Source organism: Mesoplodon bidens (assembly GCF_964165515.1).
Source record: "Mesoplodon bidens genome assembly, chromosome: 2".
Lineage (NCBI taxonomy): Eukaryota > Metazoa > Chordata > Mammalia > Artiodactyla > Ziphiidae > Mesoplodon > Mesoplodon bidens.
The window spans coordinates 66,918,544-66,943,963 of record NC_138177.1 but is presented as its reverse complement, the minus strand read 5'-3'; the positions used below and the strand labels follow the sequence as shown (position 1 = coordinate 66,943,963).

General features: G+C 39.4%; 1 protein-coding gene across 1 annotated transcript; it reads left to right on the top strand.

Annotated features, from left to right (window-relative positions):
• Positions 1-24,725, top strand: HSD17B7 (hydroxysteroid 17-beta dehydrogenase 7). The gene is made up of 9 exons (XM_081225122.1): positions 1-160; positions 2,041-2,244; positions 5,158-5,250; positions 6,338-6,452; positions 11,836-12,030; positions 15,599-15,703; positions 16,627-16,683; positions 20,129-20,227; positions 23,441-24,725. The coding sequence occupies exons 1-9, from the start codon at positions 126-128 to the stop codon at positions 23,540-23,542; spliced, it is 1,005 nt and encodes a 334-aa protein (XP_081081248.1). The 5' UTR covers positions 1-125; the 3' UTR covers positions 23,543-24,725.
• Positions 24,726-25,420: the final 695 nt, after the last annotated feature.

Here is a 25,420-nt window from a genome sequence, read left to right as displayed (position 1 = left end):
CCCGCCGGGCCCTGATTGAAGGGCTGGGGGCGCGGCCGGGGCGGGGATACGGGTCAAAGTATAATACTCGTGAGAAGCCTTACGCGGTACCTGCTTCAGGGTGCGTGGTGATAGGGTTCGCGACCATGCGGAAAGTGGTTTTGATCACCGGGGCGAGCAGGTGAGGGCTCCATCGCGATAATGGCGGCGGCGGGGCGGGGGTCCGAGGGAGCAGGAAGTACCGGGCCAGGAGGACCTGCCACCGACCGACCCCGGGAGCTCCCGTCGCTGACCCTGCCACGGTGGGGACTATGGCCGAGACCCTGGCCCGCTCTTCCCTGGGTCCCCCACTGCGCGAGGTACCGGACTTGTCGGCCCAGTGAGGGGCTCAGTAACTGGTGCTTTGAATTAAACATGACAGCGGAAAGAAAACTAGAGCGCCACTAAGAGATGAGTGTCTCAGTGACGATACTGTCTGTATCCAGGGAAAGGGCGCTTCCCACGCAGACCTCGCCTCCTTCCAGTCTTTGACTTTCTCATCACTGGTAATTTAATCGTGACCAGGTCGCCATATTTTGTACTCCAGCTGTTTTTTCTGTCCTAGACTTATGGCCCTAGGTAAATTTCAGCGTCCGTGAGCGTTAGAACACTGGGGGAAAAATCTCATTCCATGTAACACCGTGCTAGACATCTAGTATATATACTCTTCAGAAACTCAGAGAAAAGCAACTTTTTCCTGTTAAGGCATGGAAGGAGTGCAAGTAACCATACTGCCAATGAGTAATTACTCCAGGGTTGGGCCTTTGGATTCAGCCTCTTCTAGTGCCTGTTTTACTTCTCATTTGCTATTAAGTGAACAGTGTGTGGAGGATGAAAGTAACCAAACCATTTTTCTAATTGTTGCATTTAGAGTTTTGGGGGGATTAAGACTGAGGATATGTTAAATGTCATTTAAAATTAGTTCACTTTCAATTATCTGGCCATGTCCATGTTAACTAAGCCAAACCTGGCAGGTGTCTGTAATGGGCAGAATTTTAGCGTGCCCTTACCTGAGTAACTTTAACAACTGGTTCGGTGCTTCCTATATGGAAGTTGCGTAAATAAGTCAGACTTGATTTTGTGTGTTTGTTTCTTTTACAAATATTGTGATACGTGCAATTGTATATTTATAGTAAAGGCCTATTCTCAAGTGGGGATGAATAAACATAACTATATTTGATGCTCAGGTTACTGATGGTACTAGGCTCTTTGCCTGGAATCAGCTTAAGTCTTGGAAGAAAACCCATTTACCCAGGTTTTCATTGTTATCAGCCAACCTGGTCTGAATGCTGTCCCCATTATGTGGTTTCACAATGCTCTTTCTGAAGGAGGTCATTTATCTTTGACACTTGTACTCATCCCTGCTTCTCTCTCCTGGTACCCATCTTATATGTCCCATTCCTGTCTTCTACTTAATCATGTTGAGTTCTTTCTCTTCCTGTTGGTTATTCAATCGTAGCAGTTGAGAGGGACTTGTATCTCCTGCCATGTTACTTATACCTTTCCTTGAAAGATTCATCCATTCCTTATCAGGAATTTCTGGTGCTCCTGATACTGGCCATGATACCAGTAGATAGTAGAACCCTTGCCCTCGAGGAACTTAGACAGCAGAGTAAAACATGCACACCGGAAAACACTAATAAGATGTTCTTTTCCACATTTGCTGGTGAGGTACTGAATCACTTTCATGAGTGTCATAATCAGTGTAAAATGAAAACCACTGGCAGGATAAACTCTGTCTTAAAAGAAATGCTAAAGGAGAACTCTGATTTGCAGTTGAGTTATTTGGGTCATCGAGCTTTTGCAGAATGAAAGAAACACAAATGGGACAGCGTCCTGAGCCAGTGACTATTAGAGTTGGAGGGTTCCCCCTTCTTTACATAATTTTTGAATTCTTTCTGTCTACCTGGGCTCCTGGTTGGGGCTCAAGTTGACAAAATCAGTCTTCTGAGCCAGGGAGAAATGCCTCTATTTGGCACCATCTCATTGAATGCATATTCTGTATCTGAATTGTCCTTTCAGTGGCGTTGGCCTAGCCCTCTGCAGGCGGTTGCTGGAGGAAGACCATGAGCTTCACCTATGCTTGGCGTGCAGGAACATGAGCAAAGCGGAAGCCGTCCGCACTGCTCTGCTGGCCTCCCACCCCACCGCCGAGGTCTCCACCGTGCAGGTGGATGTCAGCAGCCTGCCGTCAGTGTTCCAGGCCTCCAAGGAGCTCAAGCAAAGGTATGCCTCTTGTGGATGGCTTTTCTCTCATGTGATTGTGCAACACAACAGCTAATAGAATAAGAAAGGTTAGGAAAACCTAAAAAAGAAATAGGTGCAGTATAAAAAGAAGTTACACTGAGGAAATCTGTATAGAGTGACCCGTTATTGCCTTGCCTCAGTACCAAAATTTCATTCTCAGTCATAATCATGACCATTCCGTGAAGATTAATTTAGCAGTGGATTTTGACACGTGGTCAGTTGTGAAGCTTTATGTTAGTGTAACTCCTTTGATGTTTGAATGCATTTTTTGCATCTTTCCTTCACATAAGAACTACATTAAGTGGTAGGGCAGGTACTGACAAGTGAAGAAACTTCCCCAGGCCACTAAAAATTTGTTCATACCTGGACAGTAATTGGTATGTAATAAACATTTGATAAATATTTAGTATATGAAGGGATAGAGTCCTTGGATGTATAAATTCCCAGAAAGTGTGTACAATAAATTGCATATGGGTGCACAATGCATTTTTCTGGAGAGAGAGGGCATGCTTTTTATTAAATTCTAAGAGGAATTTATGATCAAAAAGTCAAGAACCCTGCACTAGTCCATGCTGAGTCCTAGCAATATCTGGAATAATTAAATTTAATCAGTCATTTAATCAATAAATTATTAATTACATTTTTGTAATTGAGGCCCTTACAAAGCAAGAGCTGCTTTATTTCCTTGGATAATAAAATGAACTTCAGTATACATAAGGAAGGCCTTCTTGGTTAAAGCGTTGGCTGAAGAATAATAGTTTGCATTTTATATGTTTATTGATAGCAATTTGCATTACCCTGTTCCACATGTACAAGTTACAAAGTGAAACTGGTTTTCTTCGCCACAGTTTGCCCTGCAGCCTTAGCCCTTTGTAAATGAGGGTTTGCTCTCCTCTACTGCTGAGCTCCTAGAATTTTCTGTCACGTTATCTTTCTAAAAACTGAGGTTTTCTAGGTTTCACATCTACTTTTCCATAACTTGTCTCCAAGTCTGTGAAACTGTACAGTCAGTGTCCTTACTGATTTAAAAACCCTCAAGTCGGGAGAATGAGTTTCAAGTCGTGTTTGCAGGCTTTCTGTCCCCAAACCTTCTCAGCCAGTTGGCTCTCTCATCCTGTTTTGTATAGATTTAGTTATTTTCTTATTTAGCAGAATAGAACCTTCATCCTCAGTTAGTCGTAGCCCATTTCAGTACAGTTTTGAGATTTCATGTTGCGACATTCATAGTACTGACTATTCTCAACTGCCTTCAAAGGCTCAGGATAGGTTATCACAGCTTTAGTAATTTAGTATTTAGTAAGATATTTAGTAATTCGACCCAAACGTAAAGGGGGAGGCTGTGGGGAAGAAGGCAGCACTAAGACGATGAGTTGTCCCAGCTGCCTGTCAGCATTTAAGTGCAGCGTTGATGTATTTATTTAATCCTCAAAACAGCTCTCTTTGAGGTGGGTGGTATTATCCGAATTTAGGAAATGATGAGTCTAGTGATACTGACAAATTTGGGAACATGTGACAGTGTCCAGATAGATCTCTTGCTTATACAAAGGATGTCTTGCACTTAATGGCCCAAATGGATATCTTCGACTATGGACCTAAATTTAGAGGCGAAGAGAGTTTGAGAAGGACCCTTTCCAGTTGGCTGAAGCAGCACCATTCCTGATGCTGGTCTTTCCACCTGTGATACTCTGTTCTGTTAGATTTGTGCTGCTGAAAACTGATAAGGAATAGTGGTTCCGTTTTATCCAGAATAGAGCAATTGTGTCAATCATTTAAGCTTTCAAGGGTACTATGCCATTTAACTGCAGCCAGACCTGAATTTGGAAATTTGCCATTTCCACTCTTTGCTAAACATTCCCTCTCCATTCCCAGCGAGACTTATTAGTATACTTAGATGAAAGTTTGCATGTTAGATAATGGAACAACTAGCGATAGCTGGACCCATACTGTCTTTGTGGATCTTACATGGATAACCTGATGGTATCAATATGAGCAATTTAAACAGTCAGTTTATAATTAGAGCCATGCGGCTGTTGATTACTTATAGGATGATCAGGAAATGTCATGTATGGTGTGTTTTGGTAACCATGTATGATCCTGAGGTACCAGCTTTAGTAGCTGTGGCCCGTGTTGTCCTGGGTTATACGGAGGTCATGGAGACAGTGTGGTGCACAGAATTCTAGGCGACATTTTGAATATTCATGGTGTCTGTAATTATAATGAGCCCAGGCTCTACTTACCTTGAACCTAGTTCAAAAAGAATACACTTAGATCAAGGTTTATGTTGGTGAAAAAGGCTTCGCAAGTCAGCATTTCACACGTGTCCTGGAGGGAGCCTATCGGAAGCACCTTACCCCCATTCAGCTTCTATAATCTCACTGTATTCTTGTGAGCTTTCATCATTTTATGACACAGAGCACCTGGCCATGAACAAGGAGAGGTTTCCACATGGATCTAATGCTCTAGTGGATATCTTGGCGTTCAGATTCCAGCACTGATGGATCAGATTATATAGATTTTACTTGTCAATGAGGGAAGATGTGAATTAAAAACAAAACGCAAAAAACTTTCTAAGACCAGAAGGAGAGTAGATTTAATAGAAAGTTGCTTCAGTGCCTTGTTGGGAGGACTAAGCTGGAAGGAGTATTGATCAGAGAAGATTTGACTTCAAAGCCTGTTATAGCTCTCTAAATTCTCTTTGAAGCCACCATCAAAAAAAAGAACACTCAAATATTTACCATAGCTAAAGAAAAACTGTTGAGAATGTAATACTGATGCTTTGGCTTGCTATGGCCATCTTTTTGGTTCAGAAAGTACTTTCTGTCCTTCATAGGCCTTCTTTATTCTAGTTGCTCAAAGAGATAACTAACAATCTTTTCTTGGTTTTACTTGCAGGTTTCAGAGACTTGACTATGTATATCTAAACGCTGGGATCATGCCTAATCCACAGCTAAATATCAAAGCACTTTTCTATGGCCTCTTTTCAAGGTAATTTCCATCTTCTAGGTGAACTGATTAGAAGGAAGGTGTTTATTACTTTGCCTAGTTTTGCCCTCAGTAGGATAACTTGAGGAGACGAGAGGGTGTTGAGAAGAATGAAGACAGAAAGGGCATGTTGCAGCCATGTCATGAAAGAAGGTTTCATCTTTGTGAGGAATGTTGCAAGTCATGATTCTTATTGTGTTCTTGGTCCCCAGGACATTCTGAGTGGTTGGACGTTTTGGCAGGTCAATTTTGGTCTGCCTGACTGTGTCTGTTAGCAAGAACATTTCAGAACTAGGCAGAATTGTCAGTGAGACTCTAATACCCAGGAAGGCAACTTGAGAAGCATTTCTCAGCTGTATGTCAGGTGCCCTGACCAGTAGGCTGGGGAAATGTACAGACCTAAATACCTTCCTGGGAGATTCTCTATATGCATTATTATAGTGGCTTCCAAAAATGTTTAACCACAACCTACAGTAAGAAATAAATCTTATTTTGTGACCCAGGGTACTTATTCATAAACAGATATTACTCTCACTGCATGCTATTTCCTATACTGCTACTTTTGTTTTACTTCTCTGCCATTAAACACAGCCCTACACACAAAATTCCACGCTGGTCTTGACCTACGACATAGATCTCACAGCAAATCAATTAGTATATTCGATGCTTCAAGAATTCCTGATGATAAAACAGCCTGTTAACTTTGTTCAGCAGTTAAACGTCAGTGTTCAGGGGAAGACTTTTTCTTCTTGGCATAGCTATTATTCCCCCAGGGCAGTTGACTTGTAACCTGATTTGGAAAGAGGTGCTGAGAGTTTTTTGCAACAGGTTGTTGAGAGACTCAGGTTCCTATTGGTAGTATGAGCTATAACTATGTAAGTCCTTCTGTGAATTGGGTCAAGAAAGCATTTTTGTATTTGATTTAGTACTCATGATAACCCACTCTGAGAAATAGGTATCTTTGTTCCTGTTATTACAGAATCAAGGAAAATGTAGTTTTGGGGTGGGGGAAGGCAGGAGAGGGTGTCTGTTTAGTATCTTCAGTTAAAGAAGCTTTAAAAAGTCATGCAATTGTCTTTTGCTGTTTCAGAAAAGCGATTCATATATTCTCCACAGCTGAAGGAGTGCTGACCCAGAGTGAAAAGATTACCGCCGATGGCCTCCAGGAGGTGTTTGAAACCAATGTCTTTGGCCACTTTATCCTGGTAAAAAGGCTTTGGGCTTAATAAGCCAACACTTAGTACTGTGACCTTAAAAACTTGCACAGATAGATCACAATGCTGTTTTGTTAAGCTTATTAGTTTATGGCTAGCATTAAATCTTTGCTTGTTTAAATAGGGTGATCACTCTACTCTTTGAAGACATTGCTTAAAGCAGCCTACTGGTATATTTTTTCTTTTGACATCAGCTTTAGAGATCGGAGAGAAAGTAAGGTATAAACACACAAGCACCTTCAGAAACAATGTACAGAACTGAGTAAGTACACCAGTACTGTTCTTTGAAACTGGGCTTTGCATCAGATAAGATGGGGTGACAGGGAAGCCATTATTAAACAGTACTTCATGGTTAATCTTTTACTATCTTGATTTGTGATTTTTTAAAGCATCCAGTCTGGTGTGTCACAATTTCAGGCAACTATAAAGTTAAGCAAGGGATGTGCAACTTGTCTAGGTTGTTCTGTGCTTTTGCCTTAGGTTTAATCTCATAGGACAGCTTTAATATCTAGATTAAGTAATAGCCAGATCTGTTGCCAGTCGCTTTTAATTCCTTGGTGCTAGAAGAACTCCTTCTAATGCTGGGTTTGCTTGCATAGAACTTGTATCTCTGATGTTTTTATAGTCATGATCACTTTTTCCACCTTAAACCTAATTTCCCTCAAAATTGGACCTCCTTGAGGACTAGCCTGTATATACATAATTTAAGATATACATAAACATTGGAACATTGTGAAACCATTAAAAGAAATAAGATATTTTGCACTTACATGGAATAGTCTCTAGTATTTCATTATTAAGAAGAAATAGCAGGTTGTAATATGTATAGTGTGATCTCATTTGTATAAACAAACAGAAAAATATATATCTTTACACATTGTATATACATGTATATACTATTTCTAGAGTGATACAGATGAAATTGGGAACAGTGGATACCCTTGAACTGGGGTACCAGAGCATCAGGGATGAGTGGGAGATTCATGTTTCATTCTAGATCCTTTAGAATGAAACATGAATCTTAAAAAAAAAAAAATGTGGTATTACCTTTTCAATGACAAAAGTTAAAATATAGTTCAGGATGGGATTGAATTCTTATATGGTCATGTTTTATAACTCTACAGGGATTCATTATCTAATATTTCCTTTATCTTTTCATAATCCTCTCCTCTTTCTTTGCTCTCTTTTCAAATTATTAAATGAATTGGCAATGATAGAGGGTAAGTTAATTGTTGCTGTTAATAGTCTGTTAATATTTTGATGAATCTGTTGTTTAAAAAATTAAGTTGTTAAGGAAATCTAGTATTGGGGTAATCCAGGTTGGGGGAATGGCAGAGGAGAGTTGTGGCCAAAGGCACAGTTATTACAGGTGTCCTTGTGACATGACTTATCCTTGTGTATCCTTATATAGGTAGGCCTATCAGCAGGGGTTTTGGGATTGATTTATCAAATAAAAGGATAGGAAGGTTTATGATGCCTTCCACTCTCTCCAAATTAGTTTTAGGAATCTTACAACTTTTTATAGATCACAAACTTGGATTCTATGTCCATGTGTAAATACATTATAATGGATCCATCCCCAGTTTGATTATAAATGACCAAACTTGTAGGGCTGTTAAAAGAGTAGAGAGAATTTCTGTAAAGTTCCAGGCACAGTGCAGTATTACAGTTGTGGAACCAGGTAACTGATTTAATCTCATGTCCATGAGTTCTCTTGATTGTGTTTGATGTAAATGTTCATTGCACATCTGGAAGCTTTCCTAGATTTTTCTGTAATAAAATTTTAGTTTTAGGATAATTTTAGATTTATAGAATTATTGCAAAGGAGTTCCTGCATACGCTATGCCCAGTTTCCTCTATTATTGACATCTTACATTAGTATGGTAGATTTGTCACAATTAGTGAACCAATATTGATACATTACTATTAATGAAAGTCCATACCTTATTCAGAGCTCTTTAATTTTGTGTGATGTCCCTTTTCAGTTCTAGCACCCCTTCTAGGATACCACATTACACTTAATAGTCAAATCTCCTTAGACTCTTCTTAGTTGTGATAGTTTCTCACACTTTCCTTGTTTTTTTTTTTTTGCGGTACGCGGGCCTCTCACTGTTGTGGCCTCTCCCGTTGCGGAGCATAGGCTCCGGACGCGCAGGCTCAGCGGCCATGGTCACGGGCCTAGCCACTCGGCGGCATGTGGGAACTTTCTTCCCAGACCGGGGCACAAACCCGTGTCCCCTGCATCAGCAGGCGGACTCTCAAACACTGCGCCACCAGGGAAGCCCCACACTTTCCTTGTTTTTGAAGACCTTGACAGTTTGGGGATTACTGCTCAGGTATTTGTACATGGTCCCTTGATTGGGATTTGTCTGTTTTCCTCATGGTTAGATTTGAGAAAATGTGTTTTTAGGAAGAAGACCACAGAGATGGAGTGCCATTCTCATCACATCCAATCAATATGTTTTAACAGTATTGATGTTCTTTTTTTTTTTTAACATCTTTATTGGAGTATAATTGCTTTACAGTGTTGTGTTAGTTTCTGCTGTATAACAAAGTGAATCAGCTATATGCATACGTATATCCCCATATCCCCTCCCTCTTGAGCCTTCCTCCCACCCTCCCTATATCCCACCCCTCTAGGTGGTCACAAAGCACCGAGCTGATCTCCCTGTGCTATGCAGCTGCTTCCCACTAGCTATCTATTTTCCATTTGGTAGTGTGTATATGTCAGTGCTACTCTCTCACTTTGTCCCAGCTTACCCTTCCCCCTCCCTGTGTCCTCAAGTCCATTCTCTACGTCTGCGTCTTTATTCCTGTTCTGCCCTTAGGTTCATCAGAACCTTTTTTTTTTAAGATTCCATATATATGTGTTAGCATACAGTATTTGTTTTTCTCTTTCTGACTTACTTCACTCTGTATGACAGACTCTAGGTATATTGATGTTCTTTTTGATCCCCTGACTTGAATCAGTGTGTGTCAGGTTTTTCCACTATTAAGTTACTTGTTTCTTTCTCCCTTTACATACTGTGCTCTTTGGAAGAGAGTTAGTATGTGTAGCCCACACTTAAGGGGTTGTGCTTGACCTCCTTAAGAGTAGAGTAGCTATATGAATTATTTGGAATTTTTCTGCAAGGGAGATTTGTCTATTCTCCTCCACTTAAATCTTTATTCAATCACTTATTTATTGGCCTATTATTCCTCAGTAAAACTGAAAAAAATTATTTGTTATATCCATGCAGATTCATGGATATATATTTTCTCCTTTGTATTATAAATACTACTTTATTTTCTTGCTCAAATTATTTTAGTTTGGGCTATTGGGAGCTCTTTCAGTTGGAACCTCTATATCTTTTTAAAACATTTATTTATTTATTAAAAATTTTATTGAAGTACAATTGATTTACAATGTTGTGTTAGTTTCAGGTGTACAGCAGAGTGATTCAGTTATATGTATATGTATGTGTGTGTATATATGTACAGACACACACACACATCTTTTTTTTCAGATTCTTTTCCCATATGGATTATTATAAAATATTGAGTATAGTTCCCTGTGCTATACTTGTTGGCTATCTATTTTTTATATGGTAGTGTGTATATGTTGTTCCCAAATTCCTAATTTATCCCTCCCCCCGACCTTTCCTCTTTGGTAACCATAAGTTTGTTTTCTATGTCTGTGAGTCTGTTTCATAAATAAGTTCATTTGTATCATTTTTTTAGATTTCACATATAAGTGATGTCATATGATATTTGTCTTTCTCTGACTTACTTCACTTAGTATGATAGGTCCATCCATGTTGCTGCAAATGGTATTATTTCATTCTTTTTTATGGCTGAGTAATATTCCATTGTGGCATATACATATATATACACACACACATACATACATACATACATACCACATCTTCTTTATCCATTTATCTGTCGATGGACATTTAGATTGCTTCCATGTCTTGGGTGTTGTAAATAGTACTTCAATGAACATTGGGGTGCATGTATCTTTTTGCAGTATGGTTTTCTCCAGATGCCCAAGAGTGGGATTGCAGGATCATATGGTAGCTCTATTTTTAGTAGAGCTCCTCCATACTGTTCTCCATAGTGGCTGTACCAGTTTACATTCCCATCAACAGTGTAGGAGGGTTCCCTTTTCTCCACACCCTCCCCAGCATTTATTATTTGTAGTCTGGTATGAGGTGACACCTCATCGTAGTTTTGATTTGCATTTCTGTAATAATTAGCGATGCTGAGCATCTTGTCATGTGCCTCTTGGCCATCTGTATGTCTTCTTTGGAGAAATGGCTATTTAGATCTTCTGCCCATTTTTTGACTGGGTTGTTTGTTTTTTTTGATATTGAGCTGTATGAGCTGTTTGTATACTTTGGAAATTAATACCTTTTTGGTTGCATCATTTGCAAATATTTTCTCCCATTCTGTAGGTTGTATTTTTGTTTTGTTTACGGTTTCCTTTGCTGTGCAAAAGCTTTTAAGTTTAATTAGGTCCCATTTGTTTATTTTTGTTTTCATTTTCATTACTCTAGGAGGTGGATCCAAAAAGATATTGCTGCAATTTATGTCAAAGAATATTCTGCCTATGTTTTCCTCTAGGAGTTTTATACTATCTGGTTTTACATTTAGCTCTTTAATCCACTTTGAGTTTATTTTTGTGTATGGTGTTAGAGAATGTTCTAATTTCATTCTTTTATATGTAGCTGTCCAGTTTTCCCCTCACCACTTATTGAAGAGGCTGTCTTTTCTCCATTGTATATTCTTGCCTCCTTTGTTGTAGATTAATTGACCATGGCTGCGTGGGTTTATTTCTAGGCTTTCTGTCCTGTGGAACCTCTATATCTTTGACATACCCTTATCATCATGGCTTTCTGGTTTTGTTTTGAGCACATCCTTTCTGGCACCACATGATGTTTAAGACTCATCTTATGTATTTCCTATCCCAGTCTTAGAATCAGCCATTTTCCTAAGGAGATCTGTTTCCTTTTATTGGAGAATGGTATTAGAAACCAAGGTCTGGGTGCTTATTGCCATTGAGATAGCATTTGCTTCTAGGCTCTCTCAGCTAACAGAGCAAGGATGTACCTGTGTGCATACTAACCCATTTATGTGTAAATATCTGTAAATATTTTGTATGTAACCATCTGAATCTTTATTAAGCTAATCATGAGTTCACACTGATGTCTCTGACTCTAATCCCTTACCACATAGATCAGTCTAGTCTCCTTCTCTTGCGTACATGTGTCCCACTCTACCAATGACATACCTGTTCAATTCTAGTGTCCATTTATATTGGTTTCAAAATTGTTACCTTGTACTCCCCCAGTATATTTTGATACATTTTTTGTTTCTTTTATTCCTCATTCAGATTCGGGAACTGGAATCTCTCCTGTGTCATAGTGACAGTCCATCTCAGCTTATCTGGACATCATCTCGTAATGCAGTGAAATCTAATTTCAGCCTTGAGGACATCCAGCACAGCAAAGGCCAGGAGCCCTACAGCTCTTCCAAATATGCTATTGACCTTCTGAGTGTGGCTTTGAACAGGAACTTCAACCAGCGGGTGAGGCCTGTCTCAGTGATATGGAAATGGCAGGGCAGTGATTTCTGAACTACCATTGATTTCCTAGTAAGATGGCTGGCTTTCTACTAACTATTGTAGTTTAGAAGATGAAATATTGTTTCTTGAGCAGGATTGCTATGAGGACAAGATAAGACATGATGAAGACTGATAGTTGGTGTATAGGAAAGTTTTAGGGCCGAGAATAATTAGCTCCTGACCTTTTAGATATATGGGGGTTCACTCACCATTCCATAGCTCTTCAAAAGCTATATTTTATATAACAGAATGATACTACTAACAATGTCAGTAGTTACTGTTAAGCATTTGCTATGTTTTAGGTGCTGTCCTTTTTATCTATGTATGTCATTTAATACCTTTCCCATCATAGTGAGGTAGGTCTGAGTATTCCCATTTTCATATGAGGACACGAAAGATTGGAGCCCTTAAGTCATTTACCCAGAAGTCACGCTGCTAGTAAAGGGCAGAGCTCAGAGTTGAGCCCATGGCTAACTTCATAGCTTGGATTTTTCCCACTAAGCCATGCTGCCACCCAGTGTTTATTATATCTGATGTTATAGGACAGTTGGTACTTAGAAAGCCTTCTGGAGAGTAGTGACCTTTGGTGAGGCTGCAGAGCTCTGTCTCTGTGAGGACCCGGGTTTTGAGAGCAGCTGTTGTCAGTCATGCTGGCTCCTTGTGTCCTCTGTGGTCTGGAACTTAGTGCTTCTTTGTGTGTCTCTCTTGCCCAGGTCCAAAATCTTAACTGGAAATCTCCGGTCTTTCCCATGGGCATTTTCCTTTGTTTGCTTTGACTGTGTTTTTTGAGTGTGGGACTGGGGAGAAATTTAATTCCACTAATATTTACAAAAGACTGACCATTTTTAGGGTACTGGCTCAGGCTTAGAATCGAGGAGGAAGGAAAAATAAAAAGACAGTGCAGAAACTATCTGCCCTTAAGGGACGTTCTTTGATCACACTTTAGGTACAGCAATCTAAGCCTTACGTAATGGTCTAGACCTGGTTGATTCTGCAATGGAGACCTTCGTCAGGTGGAATTCTCACTTCTGAGAACTGGCTCTTAGAATCAAGCCTCTTAGTGAAGAGGGTGGTATAAAAGTAGAAGCTATGAGCATATTCTCTAGAAATGCATTTGAATCCTTGCTTTGTCACCAGCTTTGTAAACTTGGACAAATTATTTAATCTCCTTGTACTTCAGTTTCCTTATCTGAGAAACAGGGATAATAATAATGCCTGCCTCACAGATTTGTTGGGAGGCTTGAATGATGGGATTGGTATGAAGCAGTCACAGCCATGCTTTGTGCTCAGAATGTGTGTGTGTGTGCGTGCGTGCGTGCATGCGTGTGTGCTTGTGTCTGCACACACGTGGGCATGAAGGGGTGGGAGGGCGGGAGGGTGTGTGCTTATGTGCATGCATACATGTGTGAGTGTGCCTATCCACATGCACATGTGTGGGTTTTTTGGGTGTGTGCATATGTATATGAATGTGATTGTATATGTGGTATGTGTGCTTGGGTATGGGTGTCTATGGTCATGTGGTCTGCACCTGTGTGTGCATGTGCTTATGTGTGTTTGTGTGTTGACTGTTCTTCTTCTTATTATTTGAGCTCAGTGTGTTGGTCCAGTTGTGAGCCTCCTCCTGAGATTTCTTGAGATGTTTAAAAACTTGTCACAACTGCTTGTCCTCTGGAACCTCCCTTTTAGGGGTAAGGTCAGAGTGGATTAGCTTCTCTTTTCATGATAAGCTCTGGGATTTTGCTTGTCTCAACTGTCAAATAAGTTTTGGGATTTCATCTTTTACAGAAAAGGGAGATTTAGCTAATGCTGCCGCCTCCTGAAATCTGTGTGATTATTTTGCAGCCTGTGATTTTTCTCCTTGGCTTTTATGAATAGAGAAGTAACTAATAAAGAACTACCTCCCTTTGAAAGCTTGTATGACTGGAAATATTGTTAGGTCTGTACAAGCTACCTGAAAGACTAACCATCCATGAATGACCCCTCACACAGGCCTTGTGGAAGTACTCAGGGTCGTCACACTCATTCCCTAGGATTAAACGTGTGGGGTGACTGTAGTCTTGGATAAGATGGCCTCCTTGCTTGTTTCTTTTGTTGCTTAATGTCAGAAAGTTGTATGTGTTGGAAGCCCTGGATTTTAGTTCACAGATGTCTTCATTTAGGGCTGAAAAGGCCCTAACTGTTCCTGGCTAGTTCCCAGAATAAGAAATTTTCCTTAGCTATCTTTGGGACAAAATATTCTTGGGAAGAATTTTTGGTCTCTAAGACTCCTGACTTTTTTCAGAGGACTGTTGGTAAATCAGGGGGACTCTCAGGGGCTGGATTATCTGTGTCAGGCACCTCCAGGCCCTTGCAGCACTGAATAAAGGAAGACGACCTTCCAGCTTTTGATGCTCAGGGTGCTTTCTGTCCACTGAACTGACTGTGCTACACTGGCATTTTCTATTTTTGTTTAAAAGAAAAATAATAAGATTAAAAGTAATAAAAATATGAATTAAAATGGTCAACATCAAAATAAGGTAAAATGCAGTGAAAATTAAACCAAATAAACTAGTAAAACAAATCCCAATGCTCCAAGGATTACTAAAGACCACCCAGGGCCTCTTCTATTACTAATATGTGCCGTATGTTAACTGGAGCTCTCTTTATAGAACAGATCTTTCTAAAATGATGAGTCCTGGGCTAAGAACCTGATTTAGAGATCTTCAGTTGGAGGAGGTCTTTGTGGAACCACACACAGCCCTCATTTCTCTCTGATGCCAGGAGCTCCCAACTCAAGCTAGAGATATGGACCTTATATACCTGCAGGGAAACAGACACAGTTGAGGTTTAGTTGTCTGTGTTTACTAGATCAGAAACTTCTTGCAGGCAAAGACCTTACTGTGTATCTTTTTTTTAATCTTAACTGCTTTTTTTTAACATCTTTATTGGAGTATAATTGCTTTACAGTGGTGTGTTAGTTTCTGCTTTATAACAAAGTGAATCAGTTATACATATACATATGTTCTCATATCTCTTCCCTCTTGCGTCTCCCTCACACCCTCCTATCCCACCCCTCTAGTTGGTCACAAAGCACCGAGCTGATCTCCCTGTGCTATGCGGCTGCTTCCCACTAGCTATCTATTTTACGTTTGGTAGTGTATATATGTCCATGCCACTCTCTCACTTTGTCACAGCTTATTTTGATTGGTCAACTGATCTTCAATTAAGCTAATAACATGGAAAACTCAGGTAACCGGGTCCTACTTTTCTCGTCCAGCTTCAAGCTTGGTTATTCTTTGTTCTCTAAGTTTCTTGAGAATAGAGACTTTATCTTACTATTTTTTGCATCCTGAGTGTCTCTCATGGTGAGTTCTCAGTACATGATTCTTAAACTGAAATGGTCTACCCAGCTTCAAGGACAACTTAGAGCATAAATCCTTGATGCCCTGGCTTGCTGGCTCATTTGTGTATCTCCTTTATTAACTAACTAGCACACAGGTGACTCAAAGTATATTGAATTAAAATTAATTGCTACCCCTCTCTGTGTTCCCAGGGTCTGTATTCCAGTGTAGCGTGCCCAGGTACGGTGTTGACCAATTTGACATATGGAATTCTATCTCCCTTTGTGTGGACATTGATCATGCCAATCATATGGCTGGTAAGTGATGAATACTTCTTGTCTTAGTTTACTTAAGCTGTTCAAGTTGGAACCAAAAAGCTGTGTTTAAGGGTTGGGAAATAAGAAATTGAATCTGAAGGTGGCAGAATTCCATTTCATTCAAGGGTTTTGACGTTACTTAGTATGTAATCTCTGCTTCATACTACCTGATATTCCGACTGTACCACCATCTGAGTGTCCACTTTTCTTTAAGGGAATGTTTCTTTGGTCATGCACCATAGATCCCAAGAGTTCTATGATTATATAATTTTGGGAAACCTGTGTTCACATATTATTGACACGTATATTATGTCTCAATAATATGTTATATACGTCTCAGAGACATATTAATATGTCTTTTGTTACCCAAACGTTATTGACTAGAGACATTTCAATATTTGTTTACATAACAAATTGCCGGCTACAGGCATTAGTTTCTGCAAAAATCCCCTGGTCAATAACGAGTTAAACGATATCAAACTGGATTTCTCTGAGCTTTTAATGTAGTCAGATGCATTAAAAGTTCCCCAAAAGTGTATGATTGTGCATTGTATGATCATAGAATCATGTTTTTGCTTGTTTGTTTTGTATTTTGAGCATCTTGCAGGACCAATGTCCTCCAGCACACATTAGAAAATGTTGCTTTTAAGAAATGTCCCTCCCTTGTAGAGCTCAGGAAAAAATATCCCTCCATTATAGCAGGTAGAGAAAAAAGATGAGAAGGAAATATGCCTTCATGTTAAAAGTGGTTGATTGGAGTAATGGAGATTAAGTGGTATTTCTTATTTAGATTTCTTTATTTTTTGAAACTTTAAAAAATGCTCTATAATAAGAAATGCAGGTTGTCTTTTTTAATATTTAAATGAATAATGCTTTTGTGACTCTAAACCACCACGAAATGACTATGGTTTTCTTTTTCTTAGTTACGCTTTTTTGCAAATGCTTTCACGTTGACACCATACAATGGAACAGAAGCACTGGTATGTTACTAGAGTTTTAATATATTGTATTCACTTCACAGATGTAGACTGTAAGTTCACTGGCTTAGAAACAGTCTTAACAGAAAAGATAAGAGAACAAGCTCTGAATAATCAAGGTCCTGTTTAGGACTAAGTTCTGAGCATTAGGAGTGAACTTTGAAAGTTTAGTATGTTTCATGGCACTGGATACACCATGGTCGTGGAACAGCGCTTCTGTAGAAGCAAAATACATGAGCAGCCGGAGGAGAGCACAGCGTGGAATACTGCAGCGGCAGGCAAAGCAAGACGGTGGCTGGGCAGTCAGTGTGAGATTTCCTGTGGAGAAGGTGTGTTTCATGGGTCAAGAGTAGAGGCAACGAAGTCCAGCTCCATTTCCTTATGGGAAGATTCTCTTTTCTCTGTTAATATTCGAGAATTGAGTTGTTACTTTATTAGAAAACAAGTTCGTTTCTTTAAATCGCACATGTGTGGATTGCATGTGTTTCCTCATCAATGGCAGACATTAGTAACGGATCCTAACACTCTGTTCTGTTTACATAAATGATGTCTCTGAGTGTTTTTCAACTCAAGGCCCAAAGACATCCACTAGTAATGGATCAGAATCGTCATACAAGATGAAATTTATTTGTCCTCTGTGCTTTACACCATCTGGTTGAAATTCTATTGTATTAAAGTCAGTTCTGTGTGTGTGTGTGTGTGTGTGTGTGTGTGTGTGTCTCCCCCCCTCACTCCACTTAGCTCCCTCAGGATTTTTGGTAGGCAACTTGAAAATCCGAGAGCCTAGCACTGTAGTGCTCATACTTAACAGATTCTTAAATCGTAGCTGAATTGAAATTAAGGCAAACGTTAAGGGAATTGATTTGGCACTCTTCTGTTGGTAAACATTGCAGAAACAAATGCATTTATTGTAGAGACACAAACATAGTAGAAGCAAGTACTTTTAAACTAATTTTAATTATTTCTTAATGTATATGTCAAACTATTTAAGATAATGAATAGTCCTTTAGGGTATTCATTCCACACATTTATGTCACTGAAAATCAAGTCTAGAGGTCAAGTATATATTGAGTGTCAGTGGTGTGGAAATAGAAGTCAAAATCTAGTTAGAAGTCAAAATAGTTAGAAGCTACTAAGGAACTTAGAGTCATGTTTAGAAAAAAAAGAATTAATAGAGAAAATAGACAAGAAAGTAAGACATTCTGTCATCTGGTGGCAAGTACTGTAGGAATAATCAGAAAGGAGGATCACAGTGGGGCTGGACTAGTTGGAGGAGGCTTTGCTTGCTGAGTTGGGCTTAATCCGGGCCCTGAAGGATAGGTTGGATTTGGATGAGATGAGCAGCATGACCCCAGTGTCACAGTTTAAAAAGTTTGTTGTGACCCTGCTGTAATTTCCTTCAGTGTGGATGGGTCGGATGTAATTACCACCTAGTGATGGTTATATATGCTGGTGGATACAGATGAGGGTTTGAGCATACCACGTGTGTAGCAAGAATCTCTTCAATCTTTGGATAAGTTTTATCTCCTTAAATGGTTTGAACCTGAGTGGCCTCATGCACAGTGGTTAAGAATGTGCTATATATAATTCTATTACTATAGAATTATAGTAATTCTGTTCAAATTCCATTTCTCCAGTTTCTGGCTGTGAACACATGGGCACGTGTTTTTCACTCATCTAAGCCTTTTACTATTAACTATAAAATAGGAATTATAGGAGTAAATGAGAGAAGGCTTACTGTAAAGGATTCTGTGTATTTCAGCATTTAAGATTTTAAAGAAGACCATCTTATTGAAAAAAGTACAGTTCTGGCATGTGAACTGACAGATCAATGGAACAGAATAGAAAGTTGAGAATAGGCCCATAGCATACAGGGATTTGGTATATGATAATGATGGCCTTCCAAAACAATGAGAAAAGATGGTTTATCCAGAAAATAATAGAATAGGATCTTTTCTTCATACCTTACAGTCAAATAAAATTCTAGGTAAGTTAAAAGATTTAATCCATAAAAATTAAAATATATAGTTACTAGAAAAAAATACGGGGTGGGGGGGCACTAAGATCCTACAAGCTGCTTGGTGCTGCCAAAAAAAACGGGGAAGTTATAAAATAATTTAAGAGTGTGGAGGCTTAGCTACTCCCAGTAACCATAAAAGAAAAGACTGAAAATTTTGATTTAATAAAAGTAAAAAAAATTTTACATGACTAAAATTCTCACTACACATATACTCGAAAGAGTAACCACAGAATGGAAAAACACCTGCTACTCATACCGTAGATAAAGGGTTACATTGTCTTAATATTTAGGGAGCTTCAACAAATCAAGAAAAACAACCTATTGGAACAATAGGCAAAGGACATGAACAGAGAGTTTTGAAACTGTTTTAATCATATGAAAAGATGCCTAATCTTATTCCTACTAAGAGAAATGTGAATTAAAACTATAATGAAAAACTTTTTCAACTCTGATTAGCAAAGATTAGAAAGTTTGATAATGTACTATATTGGCAGGGGTCTAGAGAAATAAGCACTCTTCTACATTGCTGGGGGAGAGTAGACTGATATAGCCTCTATCAAGGACTCTTTGACAAGATCATTCAAAATAATAAACACACATACCCTTAACCCAGCAATTCCATCTTTGATATTTATCTCACAAATGTACTCAAACTTACATGGAATGATGTATTCGTCACTCATCACAGTGAGGTTTGTAATAGCAAAAACTGGAAAGAACCTCTAGGTCTAGCAGTTGAAAACTGATGATATAAAGTATGGCACATCCATGAAATGGAATACTGTGCTACTTTAAAAGAGAATAAAATTTTCATATACTGATTTGAAAGTATCTCCAAGGCCTGTTCAAGTGAAAAATGCAAAGTGTGGAGTAGTGTGTATATTTTGCTTCCATTTGCATAAGAGAAATGGATATATGTTTTTAAGCAAATAGATTTCCTTAGAAGAATATACAAAACAGTAGCATGAGTGTTTGCTTCCAGAGAGGAGAACTGGGTGGCTAGAAAATTGGGGAGGAAGACTTTTTACCATGTACATTTTTTGGAAGTTGTACGTGTGTGTGTGCTTATCTATTAATAAAATATCACATCAGTGACCCATACTTTACTGTGGCGTGAGCTGAGTATCCACTCTGAATAAGCTCAAGGTCACATGCCATGAACTTTAATTTGGGGATTAAGAGAAGAGACAGCTAAAATATGGTTTTTTGCTTTAAATAAAATTTTCAAAGGATGCTATTAAGCAGGCTGCCCTACTGTCTTCCTTCGAATTATAGTAGTGGTTCATGAAGGCATCACAATTAGCTGATGCTGTCAGGAGGACTTTTAGAATTTGTTTGGGGCTCTGTAAAGTGCTGATTGTACATCCCCTCCAGCCTCACTCACCTTGGGCAGAACAGAAGAATCATTGACACCCTCTTCTTTTCCAGGTCTGGCTTTTCCACCAAAAGCCCGAGTCTCTCAATCCTCTGGTGAAATATCTGAGTGCCACCACTGGCTTTGGAAGCAATTACGTAACGTCCAAAAAGGTAAATGTTTCCTTTGTTTCATTGAAGAGGTTGCTGCTGGGTTCCTGACCAACCCTACCAGCTGCCCAGCTTCTCTCCTGGGGCTCCCGTCTCTGCTCGCTGGCATCACATGGGCCTGTTTTCATTTCTTTCTGCTCTCTCCTGCCTCTCAGCCATGGCACACCTTCTCTCCACCTAAACTGCTCTTACCCTTCTTTCTACTGGTTCATTTCTACTGTTTATCCTTAAGATCACAGCTTTTGTGTGACCTTTTACATCAGGTCAGATGCTTTCATGCTAGGCTTTTTTTACTTCTTACGCCAGTTCTGTGTAGTACTCATTCAGTAGCGGGCTCCCTTGTCCAAGGATAGGCTCCATGAGGAGGAGGGATTGCACCCAGTTTCCTAGCATGTTCCCTTGCGCATGGCAGGTGCTCAAGAAATGTGTCACAAGTTGGATGAAATATAAAGCATCTTTCTGAGTGAAGTTAGCTTCCCTTTGAGTGTTCAGTTCCACTTATGACAACTATTAGCTTTAATAGACTGGTGTTTTGAAGAGGTATGGGATGGAGTTTGGAAAAAAAAATGAATGCTGTGTTTTGTAGACTCTGTGTAACCTAAAATGAAATTAAACATAGTTACAGGAGACTTCCCTGGTGGCCCAGTGGTTAAGACTCAGAACTCCCAATGCAGGGGGGCCGGGGTTCAATCCCTGGTCAGGGAACTAGATCTTGCATGCCACAACTAAAAATGATCCCACATGCTGCACCTAAAGATCCCACACGCGGCAACGAAGATCCTGTCTGCTGCAACCAAGACCCAGCACAGCCAGATAAATAAATAATAAAAATAAACATAGTTACATATTAGAAAAATGAAAAAAGTTTTCTTTTGACCCTGTAAGGATTAATTTTGTTCGGTTTTTTTTTTTTTTTGGCTGCATTGGGTCTTCGTTGCTGCACGTGGGCTTTCTCTAGTTGCAGCGAGCGGGGTCTACTCTTCCTTGCAGTGCACGGGCTTCTGATTGCGGTGGCTTCTCTTGTTGCAGAGCATGGGCTCCAGGTGCACAGGCCTCAGTAGCTGTGGCTCACAGCCTCTAGAGCACAGGCTCAGTAGTTATGGCGCACGGGCTTCGTTGCTTTGAGGCATGTGGGATCTTCCCGGACCAGGGCTCTAATCCGTGTCCCTCGCATTGGTAGGTGGATTGGTAGGCAGATTCTTAACCACTGCGCCACCAGGGAGGTCCTAATTTTGTTGTATTTTTGTCATGAGTAAGGTTTACTTTAGCCTCCCATTTTTCACTGCCTATCTTATTGTGAGGAGGAATCGGCATAAAATAAAATTAGATTGGAGCAAATAAGTTCGCTAAGTCAGAGTCAAAATTGTCAGTGATCTTGTCTATGTCAGTAGCTTGAGGTCTAAGGGGAACCAGGCTCTCTGCTTCCCGTGGTATATGTTTACTGAAAATGAACCTATGAACGTCAAATGTTTTCCAAAATACCTTTTGTGGGATAGTTCCTTGAGAAGATTTGCAGAAAGCAGTTTGTCGGCCAAGTAAGTTTGAGAAATGCTTCATATTATATCTCCCTCTTTCAGAGATATGCACAATGCACATTAGCCCAGTAAAGGCTTTGAGAAGTTGATACAGTTAAGAAATATGGGTGACATGTTTCATCCTGCTGTTTGCAAGCTGTTCTTTACTGTACAACTTTTTCTTTTCTCTTTAAATTTTACATAATGCTTAACATCATCCCAAAGAACACACTTTGGGAACTCTATGGTAAACTAATGAGCTTACTTTTAGGCCCTCAGAATTTATTTGGACTTACTATCTATTGATCTCGAAGGAATGATTGGTTTACCAAGGGGAGAAAATGTTTAATTCTATAAACCAAAGTATTTTATTAGCATTTCATGGAAATGCATTGCAGAATATGTTTTAACCTTTGATTAATTTTGGGAAGTCAGCTCTCTGCTCTGTTTAAAGGTTGGGTTGAACTAAAGAGAGCTATAATGTCTCTTCTGGTTACGACATGAAAAAACACTAATATGGTTGAATGAATATAAATATTTTTTCCAAAATGTTATGAAGTTTTCTTTCATTTTTTAGCCTTTTAGCTTCATGAAGAAAGAGGCTTTTTTTTTTTTTTTTTTTTAAGTTTAGGCTCTGTGTTGACTTGGAAAGAGCTAACACTTTATAGGGGCTGAAAGTTTGCTTTTACATACAGTGTGTAAGTTAAAATTAGATTTTCTACATAAAAGAGAAGACTGTAAAATAATAGTGGATTAAACAAGATAAAAGCTTAGGTTTCTCGCATGTAAAGGAGTTTGGAGAGGCAAACTTAGGCTGGCCTGGCAGCTCTGCAAATTGTCAGGTACCCAGGTTCCTTCTGTCCTCCCTGAGGTGTGGCCCTCATCCTTATAACTCAGGGGAGCAGCATGGAAGAAGGGAGAAAGAAAGGGGTGCCCCATTCCTTTTAAAGAGAGTCCTGGGTAGGTACCACACAACACTTCCACTTACATCTCATTGACCAGAACATAGTAACCTGGTACCACTAACTTCAGTGGAGGCTGGAAATGTAGTCTTTCATCTGCAGGGCAGTGAGCTCAGCTAAGATCAGGGCTCTTTTACTAAAGAAGGTGGATATTAGGAAGTAAGTAGCAGTTGGAATTTTTTAAAAAATTTCTTGATTTTCCTCTTTTGGCCTTTTTTTTTTTTTTTTGGCGGTACGTGGGCTTCTCACTGTTGTGGCCTCTCCCATCGCGGAGCACAGGCTCCGGACGCGCAGGCTCAGTGGCCATGGCTCATGGGCCCAGCCACTCCGCGGCATGTGGGATCTTCCCGGACCGGGGCACGCACCCGTGTCCCCTGCATCGGCAGGCAGACTCTCAACCACTGCGCCACCAGGGAAGCCCTGGCCTTTTTTATATCACAGATGTTTGTTGTCTTCTGTTACTAGGTACACAGCAGTTAGGGGAGACAGCAAAGCTCAGATCTTTCAGTCTTGCTATTTAAGGGAAGCATCAGTAGGCTTGGTGAGTGTTGGAGTTTGGATGGAGAGTTAATGTGTCCTCAGGATTCCTAACATTCCCCACATGGCTGCCACCGCAGCCCATTCCAACTGGTCCTATTTTGGGTTCTCTTACCCGTGTTATTTAAATGGCTCCCATTTATTCAAATACTATTCATTTCATTTTTCCTTCGTAGTCATCCCTATCTTTGTTTCTTTTCCAGATAGACCTAGATGAAGACACTGCTGAAAAATTTTACCAAAACTTACTGGAACTGGAAAAGGATATTAGGGTCACCATTCAAAAAACCAAAAACCAGAGCTGAAAATGGTGCTCTCTGAGCACCATTTTCATGCCTTCTGTGGATTCTGGAGCACGTGGGTTCCTGAGTTGGATGATGTGTATTTGTGGTAAACTGTGAGCTCTGATTGTCTCTGTTTCAGAATTACCGCTATGACTGTGCATGTGTTTGTGCACGTGAGAAAAAGCTTGATAAAATATCATATATTCTTAAGAATGGCATTATATCGAAATTGTGCTAGTCACAATTTGTTTATTCTGCAAACTGCAGCCCAAGCTACACTTCATGGGATGAGGTGTAGACTTGAATACTCATGACACAGACACGCACTGGTTCTCCTTTTCACCTGCCCCAGCAGGAGGAAATACTGCCCATTCTCTGAGTGACCATCTTAGCCTTCTTCCTTTCGAGTAGTTTACCTAGGTCTTGTACCTTATTTCTTCTTCCACATGCTGCTTTTACCAATCCTAATACAGATGCCCATGTAATTAATCATAGTAACAAAAGTATATGTATTTGGGCCACTTGAATTATTTTTTTCTTATTTTAAAAATGTTTTTTATTGAGATTGATTTAGTCCATGTTAATAGTGGGCCTGACCTTTAACAGAATTTGCAAATTTGTTTATTACTGACCCACTGGTTTTCATGACATTTTAGTGAATGTAATCTTGCAGCAAAAATGATTTATTCAGATTGTTTCAATGAAATTTTCCAGTTGAATAATTACTGGTGGAATGTCTCCTGGTATCAGTAGTGGTCGAAAGTGGTTAGGACTTAATTTGCATGATATGAAGACAAAATCTAAGATGCCTAGATGTTTCAACCAACACCTGTAATAAAACACTTACAGTTTGGATGAGTTAATGTGAAAAATTATATGTAAATATAATTTCTTTACATTTTAAAGTATGGATTTTTGGTTATACTTTAAGTTTGTTGCTAATGATATTTTTAATAACAGTAAACATATGTGAAAATGAGGGCTGAACACTGTCTTCCAGAAAGAAGGGTAAAGTTGGAGAGCTGAAAGCAGAGCTGGTTTTTGATCTTCTGTTCACTCGCTGTTAATTGGGAAGGAGGACTTTATTATGGATCTCAAACTCTTCATCTGTGAAGGAATTATCTTTCTGCTTCCTCTGTTCATGGGTATGAAGTGAGCATTAAACGCAATAATATGTGAATGAATAAAGAGCATTTGTTGAGAATGATGACTAAGGTTTTATTAGAGATTAATAAGCCAGAGTGTCATAGTTGAAATATTACTGTGTATGGCACTGAATGACCATGTCCCATCTGACTGAGAGTTGGTTCTGTTTCCTGAATGTTTTGTTTTAAATTGAAGTACAGTTCACTTACAGTGTTTCCAGATGTACAGCAAAGTGATTCAGTTATTTATGTATATATGTATATTTCAGATTCTATTCCATTATAGGTATTACAAGATATTGAATATAGTTCCCTGTGCCATACAGTAGTTCCTTGTTGTTTATTTTACACATAGTAGCATGTATCTGTTAATCCCAAACTCCTAATTTATCTCCCCCAGCCCTGCTATCCCCTTTGGTAACCATAAGCTTGTTTTCTTTGTGAGTCTATTTGTTTTATAAATAAGTTCATTTGTATCATATTTTTAGAATCCATGTATAAGTGATATCGTGTGGTATTTGTCTTTCTGTCTGACTTACTTCACTTACTATGATAATCCCTGGGTCTATCCATGTTGGTGCAAATGGCATTATTTCATTCTTTTTTATGGCTGAGTAGTAGTCCATTGTATATTGTGTGCGTGTGTGTCTGTGTAGCATGTATTCTTTATCCATTCATCTGTCTATGGACATTTAGGTGGCTTCCATGTCTTGGCTATTGTGAATAGTGCTGCTATGAACATAGGGGTACTTGT